General features: G+C 27.6%; 1 protein-coding gene across 4 annotated transcripts; it reads right to left on the reverse strand.

Annotated features, from left to right (window-relative positions):
• Positions 1-2,631: 2,631 nt before the first annotated feature.
• LOC107444075 (putative sodium-dependent multivitamin transporter) lies at positions 2,632-27,700 on the reverse strand. 4 transcript variants are annotated; one of them, XM_071178814.1, is made up of 13 exons: positions 27,596-27,700; positions 18,443-18,794; positions 17,576-17,641; positions 16,174-16,293; positions 15,055-15,209; positions 13,244-13,384; positions 12,738-12,873; positions 10,663-10,870; positions 9,042-9,196; positions 7,452-7,687; positions 3,967-4,064; positions 3,603-3,721; positions 2,632-2,803 (listed from the first exon to the last, which is right to left on the reverse strand). In XM_071178814.1, the coding sequence occupies exons 2-13, from the start codon at positions 18,776-18,778 to the stop codon at positions 2,774-2,776; spliced, it is 1,800 nt and encodes a 599-aa protein (XP_071034915.1). In that variant the 5' UTR covers positions 18,779-18,794; positions 27,596-27,700; the 3' UTR covers positions 2,632-2,773. The 4 variants fall into 4 exon arrangements, with proteins under 4 accessions (XP_071034915.1, XP_071034914.1, XP_015913636.1 ...); XM_071178813.1 differs by lacking the exon at positions 27,596-27,700 and adding an exon at positions 24,914-25,006; XM_016058150.4 differs by lacking the exon at positions 27,596-27,700 and adding an exon at positions 22,429-22,790.
• Between the last annotated feature and the right edge of the window lie 5 nt (positions 27,701-27,705).

Genomic DNA, 27,705 nt, shown 5'->3' on the forward strand with positions numbered 1-27,705 from the left:
TTCCGTAACATGCTCCGGTAAAAAGCATTTTTTTTTTGTTAAAAAGTACCGGAACCCTGAGTGTGGGTACTTTTTACTAGAATTTTTACATTGCATCGACCGTAGGTTTTGGTCTTGTACCGTAGGTTTTGATCATGAACATGGAGAGTAGACTAATAAAAAAGTACTATAATAATATACATCTTTTTAAATGCATTTCTTTCCAGTCATTTTCGTTATCACATGAAAAGGCAACAAAATAAACTTGAATACTATGTTCTCAAAGCTTGCAATTCAAATAAGTGGAAGAAGATCCAAATTAGTTGATGAAAAGATTCTAAGAAAAACTTGAAACTGCTTAAAAGTGCAGGAGTTTCGACAGAAAATTGACAGAGAGGCATGAAATTAAGTTCTTGATGCTTTTACTTCTGAGAATTGGAATCTAAAACTTTTATATATGCTTAAATATGCCATATTATATGTTACTTCAAATAAAAAATTGAAAATATTATTCAAAATAAAAAGTAAAATGCAATGCCTTTTTGAACTCTTCAAATCTTGCTCATAAGACAACTTATTTAACGATCAAAATTAAAAATCAAAAAACTTAAGCTTTAATTAGGCAATTTATTTCTAACGATGGCACATTAAAATATTTCTGCTGATTTTGAAAAATAAATTAATTTAGCATATTAGAAGAAATAAAATTTTATTTCAACACTTTTTTTTGTTTATAAGTATGCTTGCTTTCTGTTTTTGATGTATCCATAAACTAAAACTGAATAAAATAAGCAGAAGTATTCGTTGGGATGAGAACGCACTGTTACAATCGTTTAGAATATTTCATCAGAAAATTGTATTTCTTTATTTATGAAACTGGTCATTTTATTTTGATAATAAGATTTTAATTGATTTGATTTTTTTTTAATTGTGATCATTTTGTTTATAAGCTGCAACAGCAACTTTAAACATTTGTTACAACTATTTTACCAGTACCACCAACCTGCAAAATATGTTAAAGGTTTATTTTACCAGAGCCATTAAGAGTATGAAAAATAAAATAGGTTATAAAATATAGTACATTTGTTGATGCGTAGAATAAGGGTATAGTGATTTTATTATTTGTAATAAAAAATTTGTTAATTAAAGTAAATAATCCCAAGAAACTTAAATCGTAAGATATTACCTAATTAAAACTTCATTCGCTTCAAAAATACATAAATAGGATATAACAGTCGACATGTTTCAAGTGCCAAAAGACAGACGCCTATTTTCAAGACTTGCCAGACGCGAATGAGAAGAAGAAAGAGTGATTTGAATTTACTGCCTTTAATCTCAGTTCAGAATAAATGCTTCAAGATTATTAATTCTCTAAATATAAATAATTCAAGTGTAACAACTACCAATATATATACAAGAATTAATCTATTACCATTTCGCCATAATGTATTTTTTCGTATTTTAATTTATTTACACAACAATAAATTAATATGTAAATTAAAAACTAATGTGTCTGAAAGGAGACCAACTGAAATATATGAGATTCCCCACTTTACAGAAAAAATTTCATGAAAACAGTTTTTTTAATTAGCACCTAAATTATATAATAAATTACCATTTCAGTTGCAAAATATCCAAATACTCGTATATTCCTCTTTTAAGCGTGCTTTATTTCAGTTTGTTACGAACATTGACGATTTAGATCTCTATTTTTCACTTTAAAGGAAGCATTTGATTTTTCATACCAGTCGTGTGCCAATCCAAATGAATTTCTTATGTTACCTTTGTTATGTTTTTATATAGTTTCATGTATATTTTTTCTCCTTTAAATTCTTAGTCGCCTGAACAGGATTTTCCTCTTGGCGACGAATTCTTTGTATTTATGTATTTGTTTTTATTCCCAATAAAGGTTTTGTTTGCTGTTAAAAGAAAATGTAAAACGGAAACACGCCTACGAAAAATGGAAAATTAAAGGTGAGAAACAAAACCAGAAAAACCGAAGAAGCCGAGAGTGAAAAAGAAACAAAAGCAGAACAAGAAAAAACCCAGTGGCCGAGAAGGGCAACTCAGGGTAAAATGCATTTCCATGTTATGGTTGTTGTAGTTCATTTACGTCGCACTAGAGCTGCACAATGGAATATTGGCGACGGTCTGGGAAACATCCCGGAGGATGATCCGAAGACATGCCATCACAATTTTGATCCTCTGCAGAGGGAATGGCACCCCCGTTTCGGTAGCCCAACGACCTGCATGCGAAGTCGAGTCCTTTACGGTATAACAGTTTAACGAGGACCCATACCGCCCACCCTCGGTCCCTACGCAGACTGATTCAAGTGGTCACCCACCCGCACACTGACCGTAGCCAGTGATGCTTGACTTCGGTGATCTGTCCATGTTATGGAGAGGTAATACTTATGTAGAGAAGTTCCCCTTGTTAATGTCGTTAACAAAGGAAACTGATTCTATTGTTAACGACATTAGTTCTTCAACACCTCTTCATCAAGTGCCTGTTTTTCAGCGCCTGAAAAAAAACTATCGACTGTTGTTTCCTATTTATATATTTTTTTAAGTGAATGAAGTTTTTAATCAGGTAATATATAAATTGTTATTATTTTTTTAATCAGAGTAACTATTATACACAAAAAGTATATATTTAAATTATTTTCTAATTTTAATTTTATATGTTAAAACAAACAATAACAAAGGGGAATACGAAAAATTGTGAACACATAAGGTGGATCTGGAACTTGAACACGGATATTGGACTTCTTGCATATCACAAAACATGAAACAATTATTTTGAATTCATTTCTTTCATTTCTACCTGAAAATAAAAGAAACTATCTTTAGCCTCGTTGTTCTATTAAATTTATTTAAAATCTAATCTAATTAAAATTAATCCAGTTAAAAAAAATATTTATCTATCAAACCACAATCTTAAATGATAGCTCAAAATTATATATAGCATCAACCATTTAAACTATTTTTAATACTATTATGACAGGTTTAAATGGTCTACAAGAATGCCACATAGATAATGGTAACACGCGATGTTTCGATTATATTCAGTATTGATGTATGTCTTATACATTCAATATTTATTCACATCTATTATATTCAATGTTAATACATTATTATTCTTGTTATAGTCAGTTGTATGTAATTACACAGAAAAATATTATTTTTCATATAAATGGCAATTCTTCAAAACTGTTATGCACTTATAGAAATTACATTAAAAAAATATCATTCGACACTACTATTACAAATGCATTCAACTCCATATATTTAACTTTACATTATGAAATTTGCTTGTTTGCTCCATGCATTTCACTTGCATTTATAAAATTTATATTTCTGCTCCAAACATTTCACTATAGTTAGAAGAAATTTGTTTATCCACCCTATGCTTTCCCCTTTAACTAATAAAATTTGTTTATTAGTTAAAGTGGTGCACCGCTTTATGATTTTTAAAATGAACTAAATTCCAAATTAAGCAATAAAAATATGGCCTTGAGAATTATACAGATATAAAATAATCTGAAGGAAAAAATTAACATCATGTTTTCAATGCATTTTAAAAAAATTGTACTCTAATTTTAAGAATATAAATAAATTCTTACATCTGCGCCTTTACTTCCTTTTGTTATTTTCGTTGATTTTTTTGAACTGTTAAAATATAGCTTTCGAATAAAAGGACTAAAATATTCAGGTTTAATATCTTTAGACTCATCAAGAAGACCTGGAAAGAAAAAATAAATATGAAACTTATTTGCATGATAATTATTGTTCATGCATAATTGATTCTCATACATCCATTATAAAAATGTGTTACAAGCAAATAAACAAATAAAAAAGGATTTTAAAAAATAAAAATAAATGAATAAAGTAAAGGAAAAGGTTAAAGTATGAAACTTTAAAGCAAAGAAAAAAAATTAATAAAATACAAAAATACATTATGGAGAAAAAATGAAATTTATGACCTACATGTAACAAAACTTGCAATGTAGCCAACTATAAAAACTGATAGAGTGCCAATCAGAGGAAACCACAAATAGGAGATCTTATACACAGGAAATATATACCTTTAAAAAAGCGAATATCATATAAATGAAGAATTAGTTAAAGAATTAATAATTGATTTATTAATTATAATTAAGAACAATAAAAAATAAATAGTATTTAATATTACAACCAATGCTTATACTGCCCCAAAACGACCGCATAAATTCTGCACAGCCAGATTCCTCGTTGGGAGTACATAAAAACTGCCCAAAGAAGCGTTTCTGTACGATCTATAATTTACGAGAAAAATACGAAAAACAAAGTATGACGTCACTATCGGTGCGAGAAAAAAACATTTTATTGGACTTATCAACAACAGTATTCGCAAATCTTTCCAGACGATAATGTTTAAAATCTTAAAATCTTACATCTGCTTTAAATTGTGCATAGTATACTGCTGTTCATATGTTTAATAATGTGTTTTTTCTTGCACCGACAGTGACATCATACTTTGTTTTTCGTATTTTTCTCGTAAATTATAGATCGTACAGAAACGCTTCTTTGGGCAGTTTTTATGTACTCCCAACGAGGAATCCAGCTGTGCAGAGTTTATGCTGTCGTTTTGGGACACCCTGTATAATATTGGAAGTTTTTATTTTCTGATTGCAGGCAATGTGTAATGCATAAAAAAGAAGCAGAATTTTTATTCAATAAAGAAAACACTCCTTAATTATTGTGAAATGAAATATCGCAAGGTACATGAGGAAAAAGCTAAGTAGAAAATATGATAAAAACATGCACTCCAGTGTAAACCGGTATTATATTTTATTTATCCATACTTTTGTTAAGAAATACTACACGTATGAAATAAATGTTCACAGTTAAATTAATTGTTTGTTTGAATTTCAAATTTAAAGAATTTCCTTCTTTAAATTTGAAATTTCCAAATATTTAAATATTTAATTTCCAAATATTTGATTCCAAATATTTAATTTTTGCGTGTTATTACTGTGTTTTTTATTGTAAGTTTCTTTTATTTTATTTTTTTATAGTAATGACTAAATTTGAAACATTTTTCTGTGTTTCTTTGATCTTAAATGTATGTCCTTCCAATATTTTATTAAAAATAATTGCCTACAATTTCTAGAATTTGAGAAAAAAAGAAATTATGGTTTTAAGAGAATATAATGCATTAATTAATACTAATATGCTGCGCCCCATGTTCGCTAACTCTCGCCAACCCACGAAAATTGCTACGCAATCTTATATGGTTTTCTTCGCAAACCAAGCTTGCTTCGCTCGCTACTAACTTAGGTACATTGCAAATGCACAAAATTCTAAGAATTCAAAACAATCATTCAAATCCATATAACAACTTTTTTTTAAAAAAAAATTGCATATTTTTAGTAAATACTAAGTCATTAAAATAAATTTGAATTCAAATAAATGACATGTAATTCGTTAAACTTATTAGAAATGTGCCATAGTATAAAATCTTAAAGTGTAATAGCACGACTGAGACTCATTTTTCAATGAATAACTAATAACAATAATAAAACAAATAAATTCGTGATATAAATCAAAAATCGTCAAATAAATTCGTATTATATAAATTCGTGAAAAAAAGCGCTCTGGACAAAATACTAAAATAGAGATCTATCGACAAAGACTACTTACTTCTGCCTACCTTAATAGTATGAGATTGACGCAGCTGATAATGCTCTGTCTGGTTATTTCAGTTTCCGTTTTTAAAAGCGCTATATGTTGAGCCACCTCAGCTAGATTTGAAAATTTGACAATTATAGCGGCAATCATTGGTCGATTTCCTAGAGTTGCCATTCGGGGAGTTGTAATGAGGTTTTTTTTGTCACCGTGTAAGAGAAATATTTATATAGATATTAATTAAATAAAATTTAATGTTTCAGTTTTGGAGTGATGTGCCTCAAATACAAATATGGGTATATTAGGCATCGTATTTGCTTGAAAAAATCAACAAAAAGTTTAAGGATCACTTAATATTAAATCACAAAGTGTAAAATGACTTATCACTAAGTTGAACTTCCCTAACCTCTATTTTTCTTTGTGTTTTGAAACACTTCTTAGTGAGAAGGAAGTAAATTTAAAATAAGAATCAAAACTGCAGTATTCCCATCAATTTTTTCAAGCTTTTGATTTGTCAGAAATAGAAAGTCCTCTTTTCTTTCTCCCGTACACTGTTAAAAAATTCCATGATTTTTTACAAAATTTCTCTGCATGTTTGACTGTTTAAAGTTGTTTTGACAAAACCGTTTTTATCTTATTTCCAGCCTAGTCACAAACGTATTAAAACCACCTGTTCAAATTCTAGCTTTTGCCATACAGCTTTGTTTACTATTTAATAACTATTTTTTTTACATTATTTTACGATTGCATTATTTACTTGCTCTTATTTTTGTGCAACTATTTGACATCGTAAAAATAAAACCGCGATTTCATTTCTATTTTCTAATTGATATCCGAATTGATTATTATATTTCTTTAGATATAATTCTTTGATTAGTTAAGTTGCCAGACATTTTTATACAGGTGGATCACACTTACATATTATTTCAATTAGTAAAACAATTTAAGATAAAAAAAGTATTAGATTTGCCTTCTTACTGTGACCCTAGGGCTGCTGTAAAAATTTTATGCCAAAAAGTTTTTTTTCTTCTTGCATACCAGTAATCACTAGCATAATGTGTATTTTTTCGTATCTTTAAAGTTAACAATGATCATTTTTTAAGAATTATATAATGTTGAAGCTTGAAGTGTGTGTTTCTATGATATTTATTATTTAATAATATTTTAAAATTAAAATATTGTATTGCGCTATTTTTAGACCTATTTTTAAATTCAATTATTGCATTGTTTATTTTTCAAATGCTGTGAAATGCTATTATTGCATTGTTTTGCATTTGAAAATTATACAATAGAATAATTGCACCATCTTTTTAAAAAAATATTTTTCAACGAAACTCTTTAACCTTTTTTTTTCAATAAATGTTTTGCAATGCAAATTTTATTGTTTGACTTCTTGAAAAATTTAATAGTAACCAATTAGCAATAAGAATAATAGTAATAATAAGCAATAAGAATAATAGGAATATTAATAATAAGAATAAGAATAATAGGAATATTAATAATAAGAATAAGAATAGAAATAATAAACTATAAGAATAATAAGAATAATAAGAATAAGAAAAGCAAGAATAGGAATTATAAGAATAAGAATAATAAGAATAAGAATAATAAGAATTAGAATAATGGGAATAAGAATAATAAGAATAAGAATAATAAGGATAAGAATAATAAGAATAATAATACGAATAATAATAAGAATAAGAAAAAGAATAAAACTAAGTATAATAAGAATAAGAATAACACGAATAAGAACAATACGAATAAAAATAATGAATATTGTTTTAAAAAAATATATTTTATAATACCTTTCTTCGTCCAATGAACTTGAATATGCAATGCCAGTGCTGACTGTTGTGGAAATCACCTCACCGGCAATCAAATTTTTCGTACTATTTAGTACTGTTTCGGTAATACTTATATTCAGTACAGGACACCCAGTTACGCTTTGACTTAATCTTGGTACTTTTGCTTTAATTGCGTAAGAACCAAATCCAAGCCATGCATTCACTGTAAACCCTACAAGTAATCCAATCAATGTTCCCTGAAAATAAGAAACTATCTGTAAGAACACCAATTAAAATTTTATTCTATTCTCCCAAAGTCAAATTCTTAATTCGTTGGAATATAATTTTAATTCGTTTCCATTGGTAAACAAGTGTCTTTTTGTAATATATATTTAGGATTTCTTTTATTCTGAAAATAAAAACATTTTTTTCATCATGGAAACTGTGAGACATTTTGTCTCTTGGTTCGTTTTTAAAGACTCCTCATTAAGGATGACCAAGGATTATTTCAATTATAGCTTATTTATTATTTAATTCTTGATTATAGAATTATTTACAGAAAAGTTACAAATAGATACATGAGCTATTGAGTATAATGTTCTTGGAGCGCAACTGCTCCCTTTCTTTTTCGTTCACACTAAATCTATCATCGTTCAAATACCACTCTACCCTTCGGCGTTCAAAGCTAATCTCTCCTGCGTTCAAAACTGATCTGATCTCTAAAAAATCCTCTTTCCCATAAGAAACAGTCCTTTGCTCCACCCCCAATGTAGGGAACGACACCTGCAGTGTCCTTCACCCTCTGACCCTCAGGTCAAGGGGTCAATCAAATGCGTGGGAGAGGAATCAGGATCCTGACAGAAACATTGATCGAAATAAATAAGTACCAATTAGAAAATAGGAATATTTTTTTCCTATAATATTGCATTAAGGAAATGCAGTTTAAATTAATCAATAATTATCAAATTATAATTATGAAATGTGAATCCCTTTAGTATTCGAATAATTAATAATTGATTGTTCCGACGAAATCTCAAATAATAAGCATTCGTGACCTAGTTTTATGCACAACTTTTTTTAGAATACCTAAACGATATATTCAATCAAATCACAACAACTTACAACTCTTAATTTCAGGAACCATTTAAATAAATAAATGCCTAAAAAGTAAAATGTACGTATAGATATTTTTAAAAAAAATTTGTTTTTAACTATTCCAACTACTAAAAAGTATAATAAAGTACTGCAGTTTCAGTAAATATTCATTTGCTTCTATTTTTTTTATTATAGTGAAAAATATCAATCAAATATTAAGTTTCTTGAGCTCAAGTAAATTTTTAGAAAAATTGAAAAAAAAATTATTCATAAATAAAAAATAAAAAATCTTTATACATTTTTGAAAAAAAATATACTGAAGGTAAATACCTAAAATTAATTTTAATACCTCTTTCTTGGCTTCCAAAGATTTTAAAAACGATAACGATCATGATCACTTTAAATTTTTTTAATTTATAGTTAAAAATAATGCGTATTTGAAAAGTATTTGTGTGATTATAATTTGGATAAATTTAACATATTTTAAATATTTTAAAAAGAAAAGAACTGTCATACCTTTTCGTTGGCTCGTTTGCTGAACATGCCTAACAAGTAAATTCCGAGAACAGGTCCTCCAACCATTCCAAAAACAATATTGCAAGCCTCTAACACTCCACGGAAATTAGCGACAATGAAAGTCAATAACAGGCACAATCCACCGAAACATACAGCTATCAAAGGGAATAATATTTGCTTACATTACAATAATGAGTACATGAGGGTACATAAAAATACCAGCAGACAATTCATACAGCTTTTAAACACATGCAATCATGTGAATATGCACGGTGAAAAAATCTGGAGAAATTGTATGGTAAAGACATTTCCAGTAAAAAAAGAACCACAATTATCGGTGATAAAATCAAAATATGAGGCATTTAAACTATGATTATGTAATTTTTCCGTTCATTTGGTAAAGATGTACGGAAAATTCTGGTATACTTTCGAAATTATAGTTCCTACTACTACACATATTATTAAAAAAATAATGAAAAGTAAATTTAACCGAATAAATAGTTTTTATACTATGCTCTGAAGTATCATGATAAAATTACCAAATTTTGTCATATTTACTAAATTTTATCTCATATTATAAAATCATATATTTTATAGGTAATTTTGACAAAATCTTTATCAAAGCACTTCGGTAAAAATTACCGTGTGTTTCTTTTTTTTTTCCCCTCTTTTTTTTTGGTGTTTCCATAGCGTCAGAAACACGGTAAATTTTATCATTTAGTTCTCTATGGGTATATTTGAGAGGAAGTTTGAACGAGCAATTGTAGAAGGAGTAAATAAAATGTACGAATGCTTCAAGGCCTCGGATATTATAAAATTTATCAAGATCAATGAACTAAACCAGGCTGCTCATGTTTTCCGAATGATGACCCAAATCACGACGGATATACGCAGTTAAAAGAAAATTTGGAATCCTAAATGTTCCAAACCTTAACCAGGTAACTGAAAAACCATTGTCATCTAGATGGTTACTTGGAAACTTCATCAAAGTAAGGTCTTGTCCCACTCAGGGGTGTCACGCAACAGATCATGATATTATATGAGAAAATGCTTTTTTTCTTTCAAAAATTTATTTATCCATAGGTCTTCATCCGCATTTTGAATATTAAAAGCATTATACAAATGTTTATACTTTTAAATCCTCAAATTAGGGAGCTAAGTTTGACTTATGTTCCTATTAGAAGACTGAAGTTCCTATAAGATATAATCAGCTGTATCAATATTAGTTTGAAATCAGTTTATCAGCAGTTGGTACTTCTCTATCTCCAGTGTATACTGAAAAGATTTTTAGCACGAAACATATTACACTTTACTTACGAAAAATAAGCAAAAATTGATCAATACATATCTGTTTTATAAAGTTCACTGTGCAACTCTGTTATTCATTTCACTGCAATTTTTTAGTAGTTATTGAAATTGAATCATTGCAGAATCTCTACTGGAAATATTTTATATTTATAAAACAAAATTTAAAAATAGGTACAAAACAAAGTGAATTCTATGAATGCCTCCATCACTCGTGTTTGAAAATTTCAATTGAAAAACTGAAATACCACAAAAAAACGCATTGCTTCAGATACTATCTTAAAAAATACATAATTGGTGCATTTTTAAGTCTTACCAATAATTTTTGCTAATAATGTAGCCCAATTCTCAGTCAACTGCTTGCAGAAGCAATAAGGTCGAATGAAATCTTCCATTGTCACAGCCGTCAAAGAGTTTACTGCTGATGAAACTGTACTGAGAGCAGCACTGAATATTCCAGCAATGCAGAGCCCGGACAGGCCAGGAATGTGTGAGAACATTTTGATTATTGCATATGGCATCAGCTGCAATACATCACATCATACAAAATGAAAAGAAATTGAATAGCAACTTACTAATAGCCTGTAGATATTAAAAGCAAATAGATGCTATAATAAAAATAAATTTATAAATAATATTGTTTAACAGATTAATAATTGCATTGTTTTAATTGATAAATTTATAAATTATATTGTTTAATAGATTTATTAATTGCATTGTTTTTAATTTATGAATTAAAAACAATATAACAATAAAACAATTTTTAATAGATGTTTCCGATTACATTTCGAATTCATTTATCTGACTATAATAATAATCTAGTATAAAAATGCCTATAGACTATGATAACAATGAAGGATAAAATGTATAGTGAGTTTTAAAACGATTATTTGCTCAAAGTCCGCATTATAACCAGAATAGAGAGTGATAATTCAAAATGAATTTATGAGCAAACTTAAAAAATATGTACTCGTATGGTAAAAATTTTGTTAAAAAAATATTAAATATAAAATATTATTTATAAATTATTTAAAAAAATATTACTTCTATGTTTAAATATTATAGCGTATTTGTTAAAAGCTAACATGTTCTCGTAGAAGAATAACAGAAAACACCGATATTGCATTATACATATTGAGAAAAAAAGTATGGTCAAAAACTACCATGTATAATATTAGTAAAATTTATTATTCATGACTCTATGGGAGTAACAAAAGCACGTTAATTTTTGCCGAAAAGCTTTTGTAATGACTATTGGTAAAATTAACGATAAAATAGGGTTAATATGATAATTGCTTGAACTATGCTAAACTAAATCAGTAGCTTACTTGTTACGCAGTAGTAGTAGTACTTATATTATGTCACATTAGAGCGGCAACTTGACAAAGGCTTATAACACTGATATACAAGCTTTAGATATGTGGCATGGAGTTAACCTTTTCTAATGTAGTTTGTTATGCTAATTTCAAATCTGAAAACCTGTTTATCTCTATCACGTCAGGTTTTTAAGATATTGACGAAAATTAATTTTCATGCAACATCGTTTAGTTTTCATACAATATTGTTTAAATTTCATTAATTGTAATGAAATTTTGCTTAAATTTTAGTAATTTTCCACGGAATATTGCTTGAATTTTATTAATTTTAAGGAATTTGCTTGCATCGGGTACAACAACAACACAATTTTGCCACATACACTACGTTTGTGAATTTCTTTGCAATGAGTGCAACTTCATACTAGAACTAGCATGAATTTAATAACCGATTAGATTCAGGCTGTTAAGCATGAGTTAAATATAATCAAATATTTATTCGAATGCAGATAAATATTATTTTTAAAAAACGGAATAATTCGCGAAGTTTAATTTTAAGCTTGTGGAACAACGAACTTTTAATACATATTCCGATTTTCTTAATAGTGCATAATACGATGTAATATACCTTATTACTAGTAATTGATGCATTATAAGTAATAATAATGCATCAATTAACAATAGTTTCTTAGAAAGTTAATTTTAGGATAAGTTAAAAATATTGACAAAAATTATGAAATGTTTCATTTCAATACAATTCTTTTATAAGAAAACAGTTGTTCCCTGGGGAAAATTATTGAAAACTCTAAAAATACATTAAACAACATAAATACAGAAATACATTTAACAAATGTCCCATTTTTCTGTAAAAGTTTATTTTCATAAACCTTTATTGTGCATAACGTAGCTTTTGAAATAAAGAGTTTCATTTAATTAATTAAATTTTCAAAAGAGAAAAAAAACTGAAATAATAAAATACAAGAGTAATTATTTATTATCATTTAAAATTGCATATGACTTTTGTAAATTAATTTATTTTATAAGCGGAGCACGCAAATCTTTTTTACAGACTACTTACCTGATCTGGGGATTTCAACTTCGTATTCTCATCTAGCATTGGATCACAATCGTGATAATTGGAATAGATAACAACTCCATCCAAAAATGAAAACACATTAAAAATTACTATAAGAGGCAAACTGTAGAGTAAGGCTCTAAAAACAAAAAATAAAAAAAAATTATAACGAAATTCGAAGAAAAAAATTAGTAAAAAAATTTCATTTTTAACTAAATTAAAAAATTTTACAATGTTATTTTAAATCTCCTGATTGTTTGATTACAGAAATTCTGGTCGAATTCTACAGTTTACTATCCAATTAAGTAAGCTATGGAGAGAAAAAAACTGGAAATTTGGCCATTTATATTTTAAATTTTCATATTGAAATTACGTATTTATTTTTCTAAGCAAGCATTTTAAGCATTACATAACATTGTTTTTATAGGAAGAAAGAAAGTAATAAAACATTATATTTAACTTAAAATCTAAAGAATTTAGGCAGAGCATTAGTATAAAAGACAACATACTTCTTTGCTTTTTTCAAATCCCCAACACTGAGCATTCTTTGTATCTGTGCTTGATTAGTTCCAAAAGTATTTAAACTGAAAAATACCCCACTCATAATAGAATTCCATAGGGTATATCTTGCCGTTAGGTCAATAGTTGTGCTATCAGAGAATAATCAAAGCGTAAATATATTAAATGCTTAATGCCTAAAATAAAATTCTGAATTGAATATGTACCGGATACAAAAGTTTTGTTGAGTCCGGGTATTCGATACCAGGTAAAAATTTAATCTATTACACTACCAGTTCCAGGTACTCGGTAAAAAAAAATTTTTATCCCCCTATTGGCTCCAGGTCTCAGCAAAATATGGTTTTATGACCCAGCCGGGTATTAACACATTTATGCAAAACTGGATGAAAATTGTCTAATTTCCATCGAATAAATATTTTGCATGATATAGTTATAAGAAAATTTGTTGAGTGTCTATGAAAATGAATACAAACCTTTTATTTATTTTTTTAACTAAATTAAAAGAAAACATCAAAAGGAAATGTGAGATGTCAGTTCAGATGTAGGGTAATTAACGTATATCCTAACTATGAAGTGAAGATATCTAGTACTGGTAATATTGCAATAGCTACTATAGTTTCATTTGATTTACCTAAACTTTTAATAGCATTTGTTATTTTTAATACAAGGTATTTATAAAAAAAGGTAAAAATTCTTATTCTTCCTTTTTTCCTACAGTTACCTTAGTACTTTATTCAGTATAATTTTATTAACTTTAAACACATATCAATTTAATTTTATACTATTTAAGTTTTTTTATCCACTACAAATTTAGTAAAAAGTTGTCCGCATTAGATTTCCTAATTTGCCTATCCTTCTCCTAAGCAGACATGTCTCTTTAGCGAATATATTTCTCCTGTCCAAGGGTATCTCCTTTCCAAGGGTATCTCCTTTAACAAGGTTTTCTTGAATAAAAATTCTGCAGTGAGAGTAAAAAATATATTATTTTGTATAATATATTCCATCATCTTTGCACTTTATTTTGCTGATTAGGGGAGTGTGTGATAAGAACGGGTACGATGATTGGATCAACTAAGTTTTGTTTTCTAGCTGGTAAACTCTGAATTAAAGGTTACTGGTCAAGAAGAAGGACCATATAGGCGTACTTATTAAAGGAAAACCAATTGCAGAATTTGATATTATTTGTGGATAACCCCTTACCAATCAAAGTTTTCTTTCAAAATTTACGAAAGCTACTTAAACAATTTCTTGAAACATTTAAAGCATTTTCAAGACTTTCAAATCAAATTTTTCCCAAATAGTTACCAAATACGATTACAACAAAACTATGAAAAAAAATTAAATACTTTTTTCGCATGCGCATTATGAAAAGACTACTTTATAAGCTCATATATTGCGTAATTTTAAACGATTCTTTTTTTAAAATTTAAAAATGGTAATGTTGTTATCATTTAAGATGGGCTCTAGCATTTTGTTTAATTTGATTAAATATTTTCAAAGTTATAACAAAAAGAAAGAACAAAGTTATAACAAAAAGAACAAAAAGAGCAAGAATTTTTTTTATATCTTATAAAAATTTAATTGTTGCATAGAAAAACGTAACCCCACCCGTCCGCGTGAGGGGGCAGCCTAAAGTTATAAAATAATCTTCTGAGTATTCCTTGTGAAATTTTTAAAGAAATGTCAAAAACTGAAAGTTCCCCAGTTATTGTAGAGTAATGTATTTATATACCAAATTTAAACTGATAACAAACTAAAAAGCAAATTTATATCAATTTCGGGTATATATTTTAATTCTTACTCAAAGAAAATAATCCGTCCACCTTCTTCTGCAATATTATATGCTTCACTAATACCACCAGAGTCTATAACTCCCTTCACAACCACAGCAATAACTGAAAAAAACATAAGAAATGCCTGGAAGACATCTGTCCATAAAACAGCCTTCAAACCACCCTAAAACATATTTTGATTATAAATTACTTACATTTCAGTAAGGTCTTATAGACAATTTTGTTTTATGGAATTGCATAATATTTTGATTCATTATAACTTTTCAATCATTTAGCATTATAGTTGAAGAAATAAAAATTTTTTTTCATTCAAAATTTTGTTCAAAAACGTGTTCATTGCTCCAAAAAAATTGACCACCAAGAATTACTTTCGATCTAATGATCGGATCTTCAAGTTCTGGAATTGGATCTTAATGGTTCAAGGGGGTGACCACAAATATGCTAGTGTAAACAATCTTTTAAAATTTGAAATTAGACGCAAAATCGTACTTTCTCTGAATAAATATGTATTTTTTTTTTTTTTTTGTTGATGGATTGGGATTTCTGACATTCGAAATATAGGAGATAGTCGCAACCTGGAAAATGTCAGTTGACCTGGAAATAGGACCTGGAATTGTCCCAATAGTTTGGTCCGTTGAGTGGTCCAAAGCTTAGACCCCTTAATATTAATTTTATTTTTCACGTATTTCGTCATATCTCAAGAACTTTGTAAGCGAATTGAACAATTTTTGCACATAAATATAAAATTCGCTTATCCAAAGATCTATGCAAAAGTAACTTTTAGTAAATATTCACTATTTTATTTAATAAAAGCCGACATTTTAAGGAAAAAATTTTTCTTCATTTTAAACATAACAGAATGCACATTTTGAGCAAAATCGGTCGAATAGTTCCTGAAAAATTGAATTTTAAAAATACAATAATTTTCCCGCTTTTTTATTTTACTCTCTGTATTTCGAACTTACTTACAACAGAGTAATAGCAAAATATGATGACAATGACATTAATTTTTCGCTTATATTTCTGCTTTATTGAGATAAATAACACTCGAGTTAATGCATTTTATTAATGTAGGGTGTTTCTCATGAAAAAGCAGTTTTATTGATATATTTTGAAACTACACTTACTAAAGAGCAATAGAATGTGCAAACTACAGCTAGAGATACCACGGATGTCCAAGTTGAAATGCCAGTAACGGCATTTAACGCTAAAGATGGGGCATATAAAACAACAGCCATGTACAATATCTAAAAATAAAACAAATTACTAAAAATGTTGCGTTTCATTGCAGCTTCAATAATTTCTTAATGCCTCACAGTTGTATATAGAGTTTAAAACATTCACAGATTTTAAAGACAGATAGATTCTTAGATGTTGAAGAAAGATTTTAAAACATTCAACCCTAATTTAAAAAAAGTAATAAACAAAAACAACCTGTAACTACATGTTGATATGTTGTATGTTATGTTGTACTACATGTTGCATAATGTTCAATTTCAAAACCCCTTGTAATCTTTGTTGAGTATAGTGAACTGAAACATCTGAACTGAAACAAAACAGAAACATCTCTGAGAATCGGACTTCATTCGTGAATGAATATGGCGACCAGGCAGGAGAGTGTTGATTACCAATCTGAAGACTTTTTTTATTCGTGAAATAAATTTGAAATGACTTCTATGTTATTGAATTTTTTCCGAACCTTTGATTGCTGTTAATAAAGTTTGAACTTTGTCACATTTTTTCAATGATTTGTGATTTTGTCCTTTGTGATTTTGTCATTCCTGAAACTATTTAATAACAGTCACTGTGCTCAGTAATAAGTAGATTGGGTTTTCAAATTTTAGTAGATTTGTCTTGAAGATATTTTTACATATTTTTGATTATTTTTGAGAAACCTCTTATTACAGTATATGAAACAAAAGTAAGATACCATTCATATAATAAATTATTATAATTAATTTATGCACAATAAATTATTATAACCAATAATATTTAGATAAAAAACAGAAACGAAATATTGTTCTTTTTCATAACATTAAAATAATATCATTTATTATTTTTTTATTTTCTAAAAATGACTATTTATTTTTCGTCGGAGTTTTTGTGAGCATTTTGAGGACTCTTTACTAAGAGTACTTCTATTTAAGAAATATTATCAATAACTAAAACAACTATTGCATTTGTATATTCATTAAGTAATGTAAAAATAATTTCATGAAATTTAATATTCAAAAAATGATGAAAGAGGAACTTTTTCAATTGCTCCAAAAAATACATTCTTTAAAAACCCGTTGGTTTTATTTCAATGTTCATATATTCTCAAAATAGCTCAAAAATCTTATAGAAATATTCCAAATGAAAAACATATATCATACGCTACAAGAAAATTATAACAGATTTCCTTAAAACCTTATAATTCAAGCATTTGTATAGTTATTTTTCTGCCATTTGTTGTAACTTCTTATGTTTTGTAATGTAATTTAGTGTTCTTGATTACTAGTACTTGTATTTTTCAGTAATTTATCTTACCATCTGAAGTGTGAACAAAAAAGAAGTGACGGTCCTTGTAGTTTTACCAAACCTCTTTTCTAAATACTGAAAAAATATTAAAAGTATTTCAGAGAAAATATAAATTTGAACATGTTTGTCTAAACATATAATATAATTAGTAACTTCAACTAATTTTCCTAAAACATAGTAAAGAAATCAAAAGTATTTATACATCATGCCTCTAAGTTTTTCATTTTTGACAGTGTAAAATGTCTAGACAATATGCGAATTATTCATTATTTCATACTTTGATGGTCGATTTTAGGTATTCTGTAAATGATTAGCCCTTCTTAAAAATGCCACATTCTATGCTTGGTAACCGACACAACAGTTTTATTGAAAATTGAAATAAAACTTGTGCAAGTTATATGCAAAAAACTGATTTCAAAGAAATATTTTGCTCTTAAAATTGATGGATCTTTTATAAGAGCCTTTACAATTTCGTTATGCTTAAAATTTAATTGTATGATATGCTTGAAAATTTCTCTATAACGTCTATAATTTCATTCGATTATTTTTTTAAAGAAAAATAAACCCGTTGTTTTCACATGAAAGATTAATGAACAATCATTAGATTTAATTTATGAACTGAACTGAATTTATGAACTGAGCCACTGAAAATTTTACCTACTTTGGTAGCTTCGACCATGTTTTTTTGGAAATCGTTTATTTTTTAATGTTTTAAGAAGTGGTTAAAATAAAGTAATAATAAGAATTGAAGTTAACAATAAAATCGGCGATTGCCGTTATTAATAGGCAATAAAAAACACTCCAAAAAATAAGAACATTTAGTAGAAATTAGAGTAAAAATGGTTTCTAAAAATATCTTAAAGCATATTTTTTTACCTCATATGCCGTAGTGACATCCATATTATAGAATACTGGTAAAAATCCGTAGCAAGCAATAATTCCGCCAATGACGACACCAACCATCCACATTGATAGTTGCGTACCGTATAAATATGTTTCGGATGGTACGCCTAAAACACCGATGGCAGACAAGTAAGTGGCCATCAGACTAAATGCAACAGGTAAAACAGACATGTTTTTTCCCGCCATCAGAAATTCGGCAGTAGTCTTTTGTCGTCCACCGGTGAAACGAAAGAAGATTCCTACGGACGCAGATGTGGCCAGCATCAGACTAATCACTACATAGTCGGTGATTCCCAGCAAAACCGACATTTCTTTCTTATTTTGACTGAAATAATATAAAACAGTTACCTCGAAATAATATAAACCAATCTTTAGAATTTTTAAATCAGATTGAACCATAAAATCAATTAAACTTGGGTAAACTTAATAATTTGAAACATACTGTGTGCAATAATATATGTGCAATATAATATGTTAAATCATGTAATCATGCAATTTAATATTTCCTTAATTTGATCCCACGCTACTATATTTGTATTCAACATTGTTCCATATCATCAGTCCCTTATACCTTAGCAACAACCACAGTAAGGTGTATATTGTAAAAAAATTATAACGAATTCTACTGGAAAAAAAATTTTTTTGTAAATATTTTTGTAAATATATATTTACAAAAAAAAAACGCTTTTAAGATAAATATAGATTTTTTTTAATCGTTTCCTGCTTGGCTTTCTTTGTTTATTTGAAGGTTTAAAGCTGTTTTTCACCAAACAGTTTTTATTTATTTTTCACCCTAATCATAAACAGACTAAAACTGTCTTTAATTCAAATTATTTTACATACTTCTATAAATTTTATACTTGCTCCTACTTCTCAGAAAATATTGAACATCCTGTAAATAGAATTACGATTCAACTTCATTGTCGAATTGATTCTCTACCTGATTCTCAACCTGATTGATTCTCTACCTGATTATGAGAAATTTTTGTAAGAAGGAGCCAATATAATCTTAAACGTTCTTACGTTAATGATTACGTTAATGATAACGTTAATGATTTCAATAAGTAAGCTAAAGACTTTTAAGCTAAAGACTTTTAAGATAAAGATATTTCAAGATTTTTTTTTCATAACCAAACACTAGAGCTGTCGAGGTTCAGGGGATATAGAGCTAGACTCCTATATAATGTTACCCAGGTTCGAATCTCGACGTGCATATATTGTTCGCATCGACCACAATGTTGACGTAGTTATTGATATTTTTTGTTGTTAAAATAACAGTTTGTTTGCTATAACAACAGTTCTATCTGCTTAAAAAAACATTTGTCCGTTTTTGAACAGCAGTATTTTTCTGAAAAATAAACTATTTTTTACTGGCGTACCAGCTGACAGTTTTTTTCTATAAATTTAATAGATTTTTTACGGCGTAAGTAAATCATTCTTCCGTGAAATACCGTGAATAGGAACAATAGCTCTGAGTAATCAGTTTAAAGAATCAGAACATATGATATAACTTAGCAATATAATAAGGTTCCAGCAAATAAAGACATGGTTAAAACACAAAACTTCTAACAAAGTCAGATCTATATTAAACAGAAACATGGTTTACTTCAACACCTTATGCTGGAGCAATAAATTGTTATGCTACAGCCTGATATTACAGTTCAATGATAAACCAATTTTTCTAAGAGTTTATAACAAGAATCCAAATGTTCAAACAAATTTAAAAATTAGATATCAAATTTGCATGTTTTAGAATATTTTTTTAAAAAAATCACCGTCATTTTTAGTTAAAAAATATTTTTGGTGCATTGACTTATATAGTCATCAACTGTTATGATAGATAACTCTTGTCCTACTCAATTTAACAAAATTTATTTTAAATCAACTGCTGAATCAAACATTTCCTTAATTTGTTGATCAAATTTAGATGGGAAGAAAAATAATGCATACAAATTTAAGAGTTTGGATTCCTTACAAATTTAAGAAATTCAAATAAAAGTTCTTGCAAACAGAAAAAATTCAACTTTACAGAGCAGATATTACTCCCAAAATATGCATTTTATTCATAATAAGACATCGGTATTCTTGTCAGACTGCATAATTGAATAAAAGACAAACTATTTTTAATTAATTTCTGTTTAATTTTATAGAATATTTTTAAAGTGATAAAAAACAAGGCAAAAATAATTGTTTCCTATAAATATCCGTATCTCCTAAATATTTAAGCCTACTCCCACCCTGCGAAATTGCATGCATTCCATAATTGTAAATAATCAAAAAGTAATAATAAATACAAATTACAAGTTTATTGCTATATTTTCAGACATGATGATTTCTGAATGATGATTCCCCTCACACATCTGAAAGTGCTAAGCTTTATTGATAAATATGAGAGAAATCGCATGACTCAAACACCCCAAAAGTTATAAATTAATCCTCTAAGTATTTCTTGAAATTTTTTTTTTAAAAAATTAAAAAATAAATGTGTTTTTTCAGTTATTCAATGGCATTGTATTAATATACCAAATACCAATGGCAGTGTATTTATAAAAAATTGAAAAGCATATTTATATCCACAACGGGTTTATATATTCACACTTACTCAAAGAGATAATTCAACCACTTTCTTCTGAAATATTTTTTGTTACTAACTCTAGAAATTGAATTTAATGGACTCTAAGCAAACAGCATCGTAATATTTAAAATATCTGATAAAGTGTAAATTGCACTATGTTTTTACACTAAATATACCATAACAGGTCAAATGACCGTTTAAGAATTTTTGCATCGAAAATGCGCATCTTGCATCTTATCGTTTTTGCACATTTGACGTCATGACTTTTTCTCACAATTATATACAGTTAATATTATATTATTATTTTTATTTGTATTTTGTTTGTTTCGAATTATGCTTGTAGTATACCTATTTCTACCACAACCGGCCATTTGACCGGGAGAACAATTCTTTGCTTTATAAGGTTATCAGGTCAGAAATGTAATTTGGTTCAATGTGTTGCATTCGATTAGTTGCACATTTCTGCAAAGACTGTTGCGTAGTTAGTTCAATCAGAATAACTGTGAATTCAAATTTCAAGAAATTACCAAAAATTTTAGATTGGTATTATATTTGCGTATGAAAAAGTGACTATAAAAATAAATGTTTTGGTAAGTAGCTTATAATGTATTTTTATAACTTTACTTCATTTTTAAATAACTGTTAGTTTTTACCCTAAAAAAATGCCGAAACAATCAAGACAGCATAAATTCTTAGAAGAAATAATATACATTATTGGAATAATTATAAGAATTATAAATCTTATATATTCCTATAATTATAAGAATTATAGAAATATAATTAGAAGAAATATAATTAAAAGAAATATAATTAGAAGAAATATAATTAGAAGAAATATGTTTGCGAAAAATGTGCAATGGAAACACCCTATGTATGTAAAAAATGCGTTGAGCATTGAATAAAAACTTCTTATTTTTTGTGTTTGTAATACATAAAAATTGGAAATATACAATTTTGTTTAATTATAATAAAGTTTTTTTCAGTTTATTTCCTTATTAACATCCATATTTTATACATTCAATCAAGAAACATAAAGTTCGGTAATTTGACTGGCTATGGTAGAAATAGGTATACATTAAGTGTTGGCATGTTTAGTGTTAAAACAGTTACTTTTAGGTTTATTTTTAACAAAACTCTTAAGATAAACAAGTTGCTCTTTTGTATATAAACAAGTACAGATTTTAAGAAATAATTGAAAGTGTTTTCTATTGTGCAAGAAGAAATTACTTTCCTCTTCGAACTGATAATTCAATAAAATACAATCAAGATTTCAGAAAGTTAACGTATTTTAGCATGAGGAACTAAAAATCCATTGAAAAAGTTATTCAAAACTCAACCAAAGCAGTTGAAAAATGTCAAATGCTTTCTGTAAAGATACACTTACTTTAGCTCTTGAAAACTTAACTTCGGTTAGACTTACTCCTCTAACTAGAGAAATTTTGTAATCCTTATATCACATGAACACAAGCAATACTCTCCGTTCCTGTCTCTAAATAAGATACATTTTCCAGAAAAACTAATCTCCCCTTTCCTGATCAAACTTAAGATACTTACTCGCGTGTGACCAAATTCATTATCAGTTGGGAATAAACAGTTGACCAATTAAGCTATCAGTTGTTTAATAAGCTTCTGTGCTACATAATTTCACATCTTATTTTTGTGCTTTTGATTTTTATCTTCTTAAACTAAAATAGAGCCCATCATGAATCCCACTTCAATTTTCCTGTGATATTTCCCCAAGAAAACTTTTTTTAATAGTTGACCTTTCGTATGTGTGTTTCCTTATCTTTAAGTCGATCAATTAAGTTTTCGAAATAATAAAGATTACTTATCAGTAATCTTTATTATTTCGGGATATATCATAGCAGCTCAAGAAATATTTCAAAATTTTGAGTTTTATTTTAACGCGGAATCCATAAAATTCATTCACTATTTACATGAAAAATAATATTTTCTAACATTATATTTGCCTGTTTTATTATTTTATTTTCCGTTCTATGTGTATTATTATTTGTCAGAATTATAAAACAAAAAAATGCGATTATCACTACATAAAGAAATTGTTAAGTTTTATAATTATTATTTTTATCCACTGAGAAAAAAAATACGGTCAAATCTACCTGAATATCGTTAAAATAATAGTATTTCTTGCTTTATTGGAACAACAAAAATCTCGATTATTTTTACCGAAAAGCTTTGGAAATGGATTTGGTTAAATTAACAATAAGATATACAGTTTTATAATAAGCGACAAAAATTGGTAAGTGTAGTAAAATTTGGAAGATTTCTCATAATATCTTAGAGCATTGGATGAAAACTATTTATTTGGTTAAATTTAACTTTCAGTTTTGTATTTTTTACCAAATATGTAGTAATGAGAGCTATAATTTTGAAAACCAGAATTTCCGGTAAACCGATATCATGTGAACAGAAAAATTACCAAATGAATGGTTTAAATATCATAAATTTTGGTTTGTATTATCGAAATTATGTTGTTTTTTTTACCACAAATACCTATACGGTTCGATAATTTTATCAGAATTTATTTTCACTATGTTGAAAATATGCAAAGAGCCATACTTTGGTGTGAGAGTATAAATTTAGCATCTGTATAGATAATTTAAATTTATATTCATTTCAAGTAAAACATTATGCGTCGAGGAAAGGTTTATGGGTCAAATTTTCATTTATTAACTCATTTTTTTAAAGTTTAAAATTATCAGTGTTCTTAATTTTTTAAGTAAAACAATTAGTGAGGTTCGATTTGGATCTCGATGCGCAATTCATGTTTATGGAAAGATTTCACCGTATGAAGGGTCAAAAAATAATCTGGATCTTGTTTCAAAACTTTTTTGCGCTTTTTTTTTAAAAAAGTCGGGTATTTAGAATTCGATTTCTCACGAACTATTCACCCAACTTCGCTCAAATTTCGTATTTTGCTATGCAAAATCAAATACTTTAAAATCTTGTTAAAAATTGTAAGCTTTAAAATTCTTTTTTTTTTTTACCTTCTATTTAATTAAGTAATAAAATATAGTAAATTTTTGCTCAAATTTATTTCTTGCGTGAAATTCTCCTTAGATTAACGAATTTTATAAAAAAGTTTTATAATTTTTTAATTCTCTTAAAAATTTATCGAGATATTTCAAATACGCAAAAAGTAAAATTAACATAAGGAGGTTCTAAATTTGATCGCTCTCTTTAACTAAACAAAGGGGATCATATTTACCAGTTTGAGGTTACTATCTATAGTTTGATAATCAGAAATCCGAATCCGTTGAAAAAAGGGTATGTCTAATTCAGTGAAAGTATTTTTCTGTATTTGATTTCGTAACTTGAACTATTGTTTGCACTAATTAATTAGTATTTTTGAAATCAGCACCTCTAACAATTAAGAATGAGTCCTAAAACGTGAAAATCCGATCATTAAGTCAAAAGTTATTCAAAGCTGTCCATTTTTTTTCTTTTTTTGAGCACTGCAAACGTTTTTCATATTATTCTTACAAGGATTCTGAAAATACACACCAAGAATAGTCATTTCTGATCACTTTTTACAAATAATAGCATCAGCGATAAAAAAAAAAATGAATTCAAATTGAACAGTGTGGATGACCAAAATTATGAATATTTGTATACCTTGAAGAAAAATATGTCTAGATGAAACTATATCAAACCTTCTGACATCCCATTGATAATTACATGCTACATAACAATAACACTATATTAGGACAATAAAAAATTATTTAAGAATATTGAAAATTAGTGAAATGTTTAAAGATTATAATTAATTTTAACACACAAAACTTACCAGCAAAATGTGTTAAAAACATAAGAATAAAGAAACAGAATATATTTAGGATATTTACTACCTATTTTCTTTAGGATCTATCTACAAAATCTTCGAACTATCATTATGTTCACAACAATCAAAACAGTCATTCACTGTTTTGATAAACTTCATCACCCTTTCCTTTCTCTTTTTAATTAAACCTTTAATAATTATACGTCCCACGTGATCTGCTTCCTTTTTCGCTTGGTGAAAGAGTATTAGCATACAGTCAAGAACATTTTAAGCGAAATGAAAATTTTTGAGCACCATTATAAAAATTCTTTTATGCGTAAATAACTCCATGCAAAAGTAACGTTTAGTAGATATATTTTATTTCTTATTATTTCATTGTATCACAGTAAAAAAAATCAGTTAAGTAAATAATTTTTTACCTCATTTTAAATAAGGTAATTTTGCAAGGCAAAATAAGAAATTTTGGCGAAATCTGTCAAAGAACGCCTGATAAATCGAACTTTTAAAAAGTTATATAAGAAAAAAGTTGATTTCTCAGATACGATTTCGAATTATTTTTCCTATGAATTTTCTTATGTAAAATTATTCGCCAAAATTATGGGAAAAAATTTATTTCGAACAATTAAATTTTTTTTTATTTATTATTAAATAAAATAATAAGTATTAACTAATAGTTATTTTTTGCATCAAATTATCTTTGGAAAAACTAATTTTGTAATTCAACGCAAAAATGTTTTTAATTCGCTTAAAAAATTCTCTAGATATGGAGAAAGACACAAAATGTAAAATTAACATTAAGGGGTTCATACTTTGGATCGCTCTCCTGACCACACTAAAGGGACCATATTGCCCAGATTGCATCTACCCCCTATATTTTGTTAGTCAAAAATGCAAAAATGCCGTCGAAAGAAGGTATGTTTATTCAGAGAAAATAAATTGTTTTTTTCGCCTGATTTCGTTATTTTAAATATAATTTGCACTTATTATTAGCATGTTTAATGTAACTCTCTCGAACTATTAATAGAACGTGAAGATCGATTTTTAGATCAAAAGTTATTCAGTGAGGTTCATTTATTTATTTATTTTTTCTTTTTCCCACTGTATACAAGCATTATTTCTGTCAATTTATTATATGCATTGTACAATAGTGTACAGTTTTTAGTTTTGTTTGCTAAGCGCTTAATTTAACAGCATTAGCTTATGATAAATGAGTCACAAAATGTACTCACTGATTCTAAACAGGAATTTTATTGAACTATATTTTATGAGCCATTGGTATATCCTTCAAAGGAAACGTTCAACTTATAAAAGCATTTTTCTTTTTCAGTTGATGCTTCCGGGATAGATACGTTTTAGCACTGTTTACAAACAACATAAGTCATTTCTCTGAAATAGCATCTTTTGTAGTGGTACAAATCAAATGTTTGCATGGTAAAACATCCATTCCATCATAGCCTGACTACCGAATTACATTGCTTATTAATGTGTATCACGATTTTACATAAGAATAAATAAGTCATGTAAATAGGATAAAGATTAGCCCTTAATTGAATCTAGATTAGAAATTTTTTTTTTTGAATCTAGGTTTATTTTTGACGCCGTTGCTTATAAACGCACGATGACGTTGAATTATCCATACAAAAGTACAGAAAAAAACACCAAAAGACCCTTCTTTTTCCCCCATTCCATATGGCCTGTATGGTTTGTAAAAATAAGGGAAAAATACTTCACTATCTTTTGAGCAAACCTAACTTTTCGAAATGAAGCAAAAGGTTAGGTTATTTATGCCTTCAAAATAATTAGAAACAGAAGAAGATTCGTATTCCTAAACTTTTCAAAAAAATTATTTTAAAAAAAGGCATGCTTCTTACAAGTTTTTATTAATTTGAAGTACGGTTCTTGAACAAAAGCTGGTAAGTGATTTCAAAACTTTTAATGTCGCTTTCATAGTAATTACAACAGGCAACTTCCGGAAAGAAAAGCAAAAGTGCTTTGGTAAAAAAAAAAGAATTTTTGATTTTTCGACGCACTCTTATATACACTCTTTTAAAAAGGTTTTAAAAATTTCACATCGATTATAATTACTTAAAAAATTTTGGAAAATATCTTAGTTGATATTGAAGACAAACTTCTAAAGCAATAGGGTCGCTGTAATTCAGGAAATATTTATGTCATTTTGAGTTTAAAAGGTTAGATTTCAATTTAAAAATTAATTTATATGCATGCGTATAGAAATGCAAACTACCAATCGCGGCAATTAGACGTATACTAGATTCGTATACTGCTCTCGGATGATTTTTTTTAATTAATTGAATTCCGTTTAAATTGAATGTTTATTAATTAACATTTGCCATTCATTATTCAATTTTTTTTTAATCCTTTTAGATAGAATTTCAATTAGAGAAATATATATTGACAGTTTCATTATAACTTTTTGATTAAATACAGAAGTTTTAAATTGAATTTTTTTCCACTCATTTCTCAAATTCAGAAACTTATTAAAAATGAATAAAACATTTTCGAACCAATTTATTTGTTCAAGGATTTAAAAAAAAATAAAGCATCGGAATGAATGTTTGTCAAAGTTTAGCAGGGAGCCTCCCAAAATAATTACTTTTTCAATCTAAAAAGAAAAATATTAATAATTCTGTAAATGAGATTAAGATTTTTTACATCAATTTAGGATGTTTGTTATCGTTTTACAACAAAGGAAATTACCATTCATTTTACTTTGTGTATAAGTACGCACCTCTTTGGATGAAGCTTCCGAAATTTAAGAATGCCTGGATTTGTTGATGGAAAAAATTTCAGAATGAAAAATCTATTGTAAGTTAGTAGAAAACTTTATATGAACTGAAT

Source organism: Parasteatoda tepidariorum, chromosome 3 (genome assembly GCF_043381705.1).
Source record: "Parasteatoda tepidariorum isolate YZ-2023 chromosome 3, CAS_Ptep_4.0, whole genome shotgun sequence".
In the NCBI taxonomy this organism is placed as follows: domain Eukaryota; kingdom Metazoa; phylum Arthropoda; class Arachnida; order Araneae; family Theridiidae; genus Parasteatoda; species Parasteatoda tepidariorum.

Excerpts from the sequence above, each read along its gene's own strand:
- LOC107444075 (XM_016058149.4), bottom strand. The coding sequence starts at position 22,618 with ATGAATTTGGTCACACGCGA. Across the intron at positions 4,065-7,451 it reads AGTTCATTGGACGAAGAAAG|GTATATATTTCCTGTGTATA; the intron begins GTATTATAAAAT and ends GCTTTTTTAAAG. Across the intron at positions 2,804-3,602 it reads AAGGAAGTAAAGGCGCAGAT|GTAGAAATGAAAGAAATGAA; the intron begins GTAAGAATTTAT and ends TTTTATTTTCAG.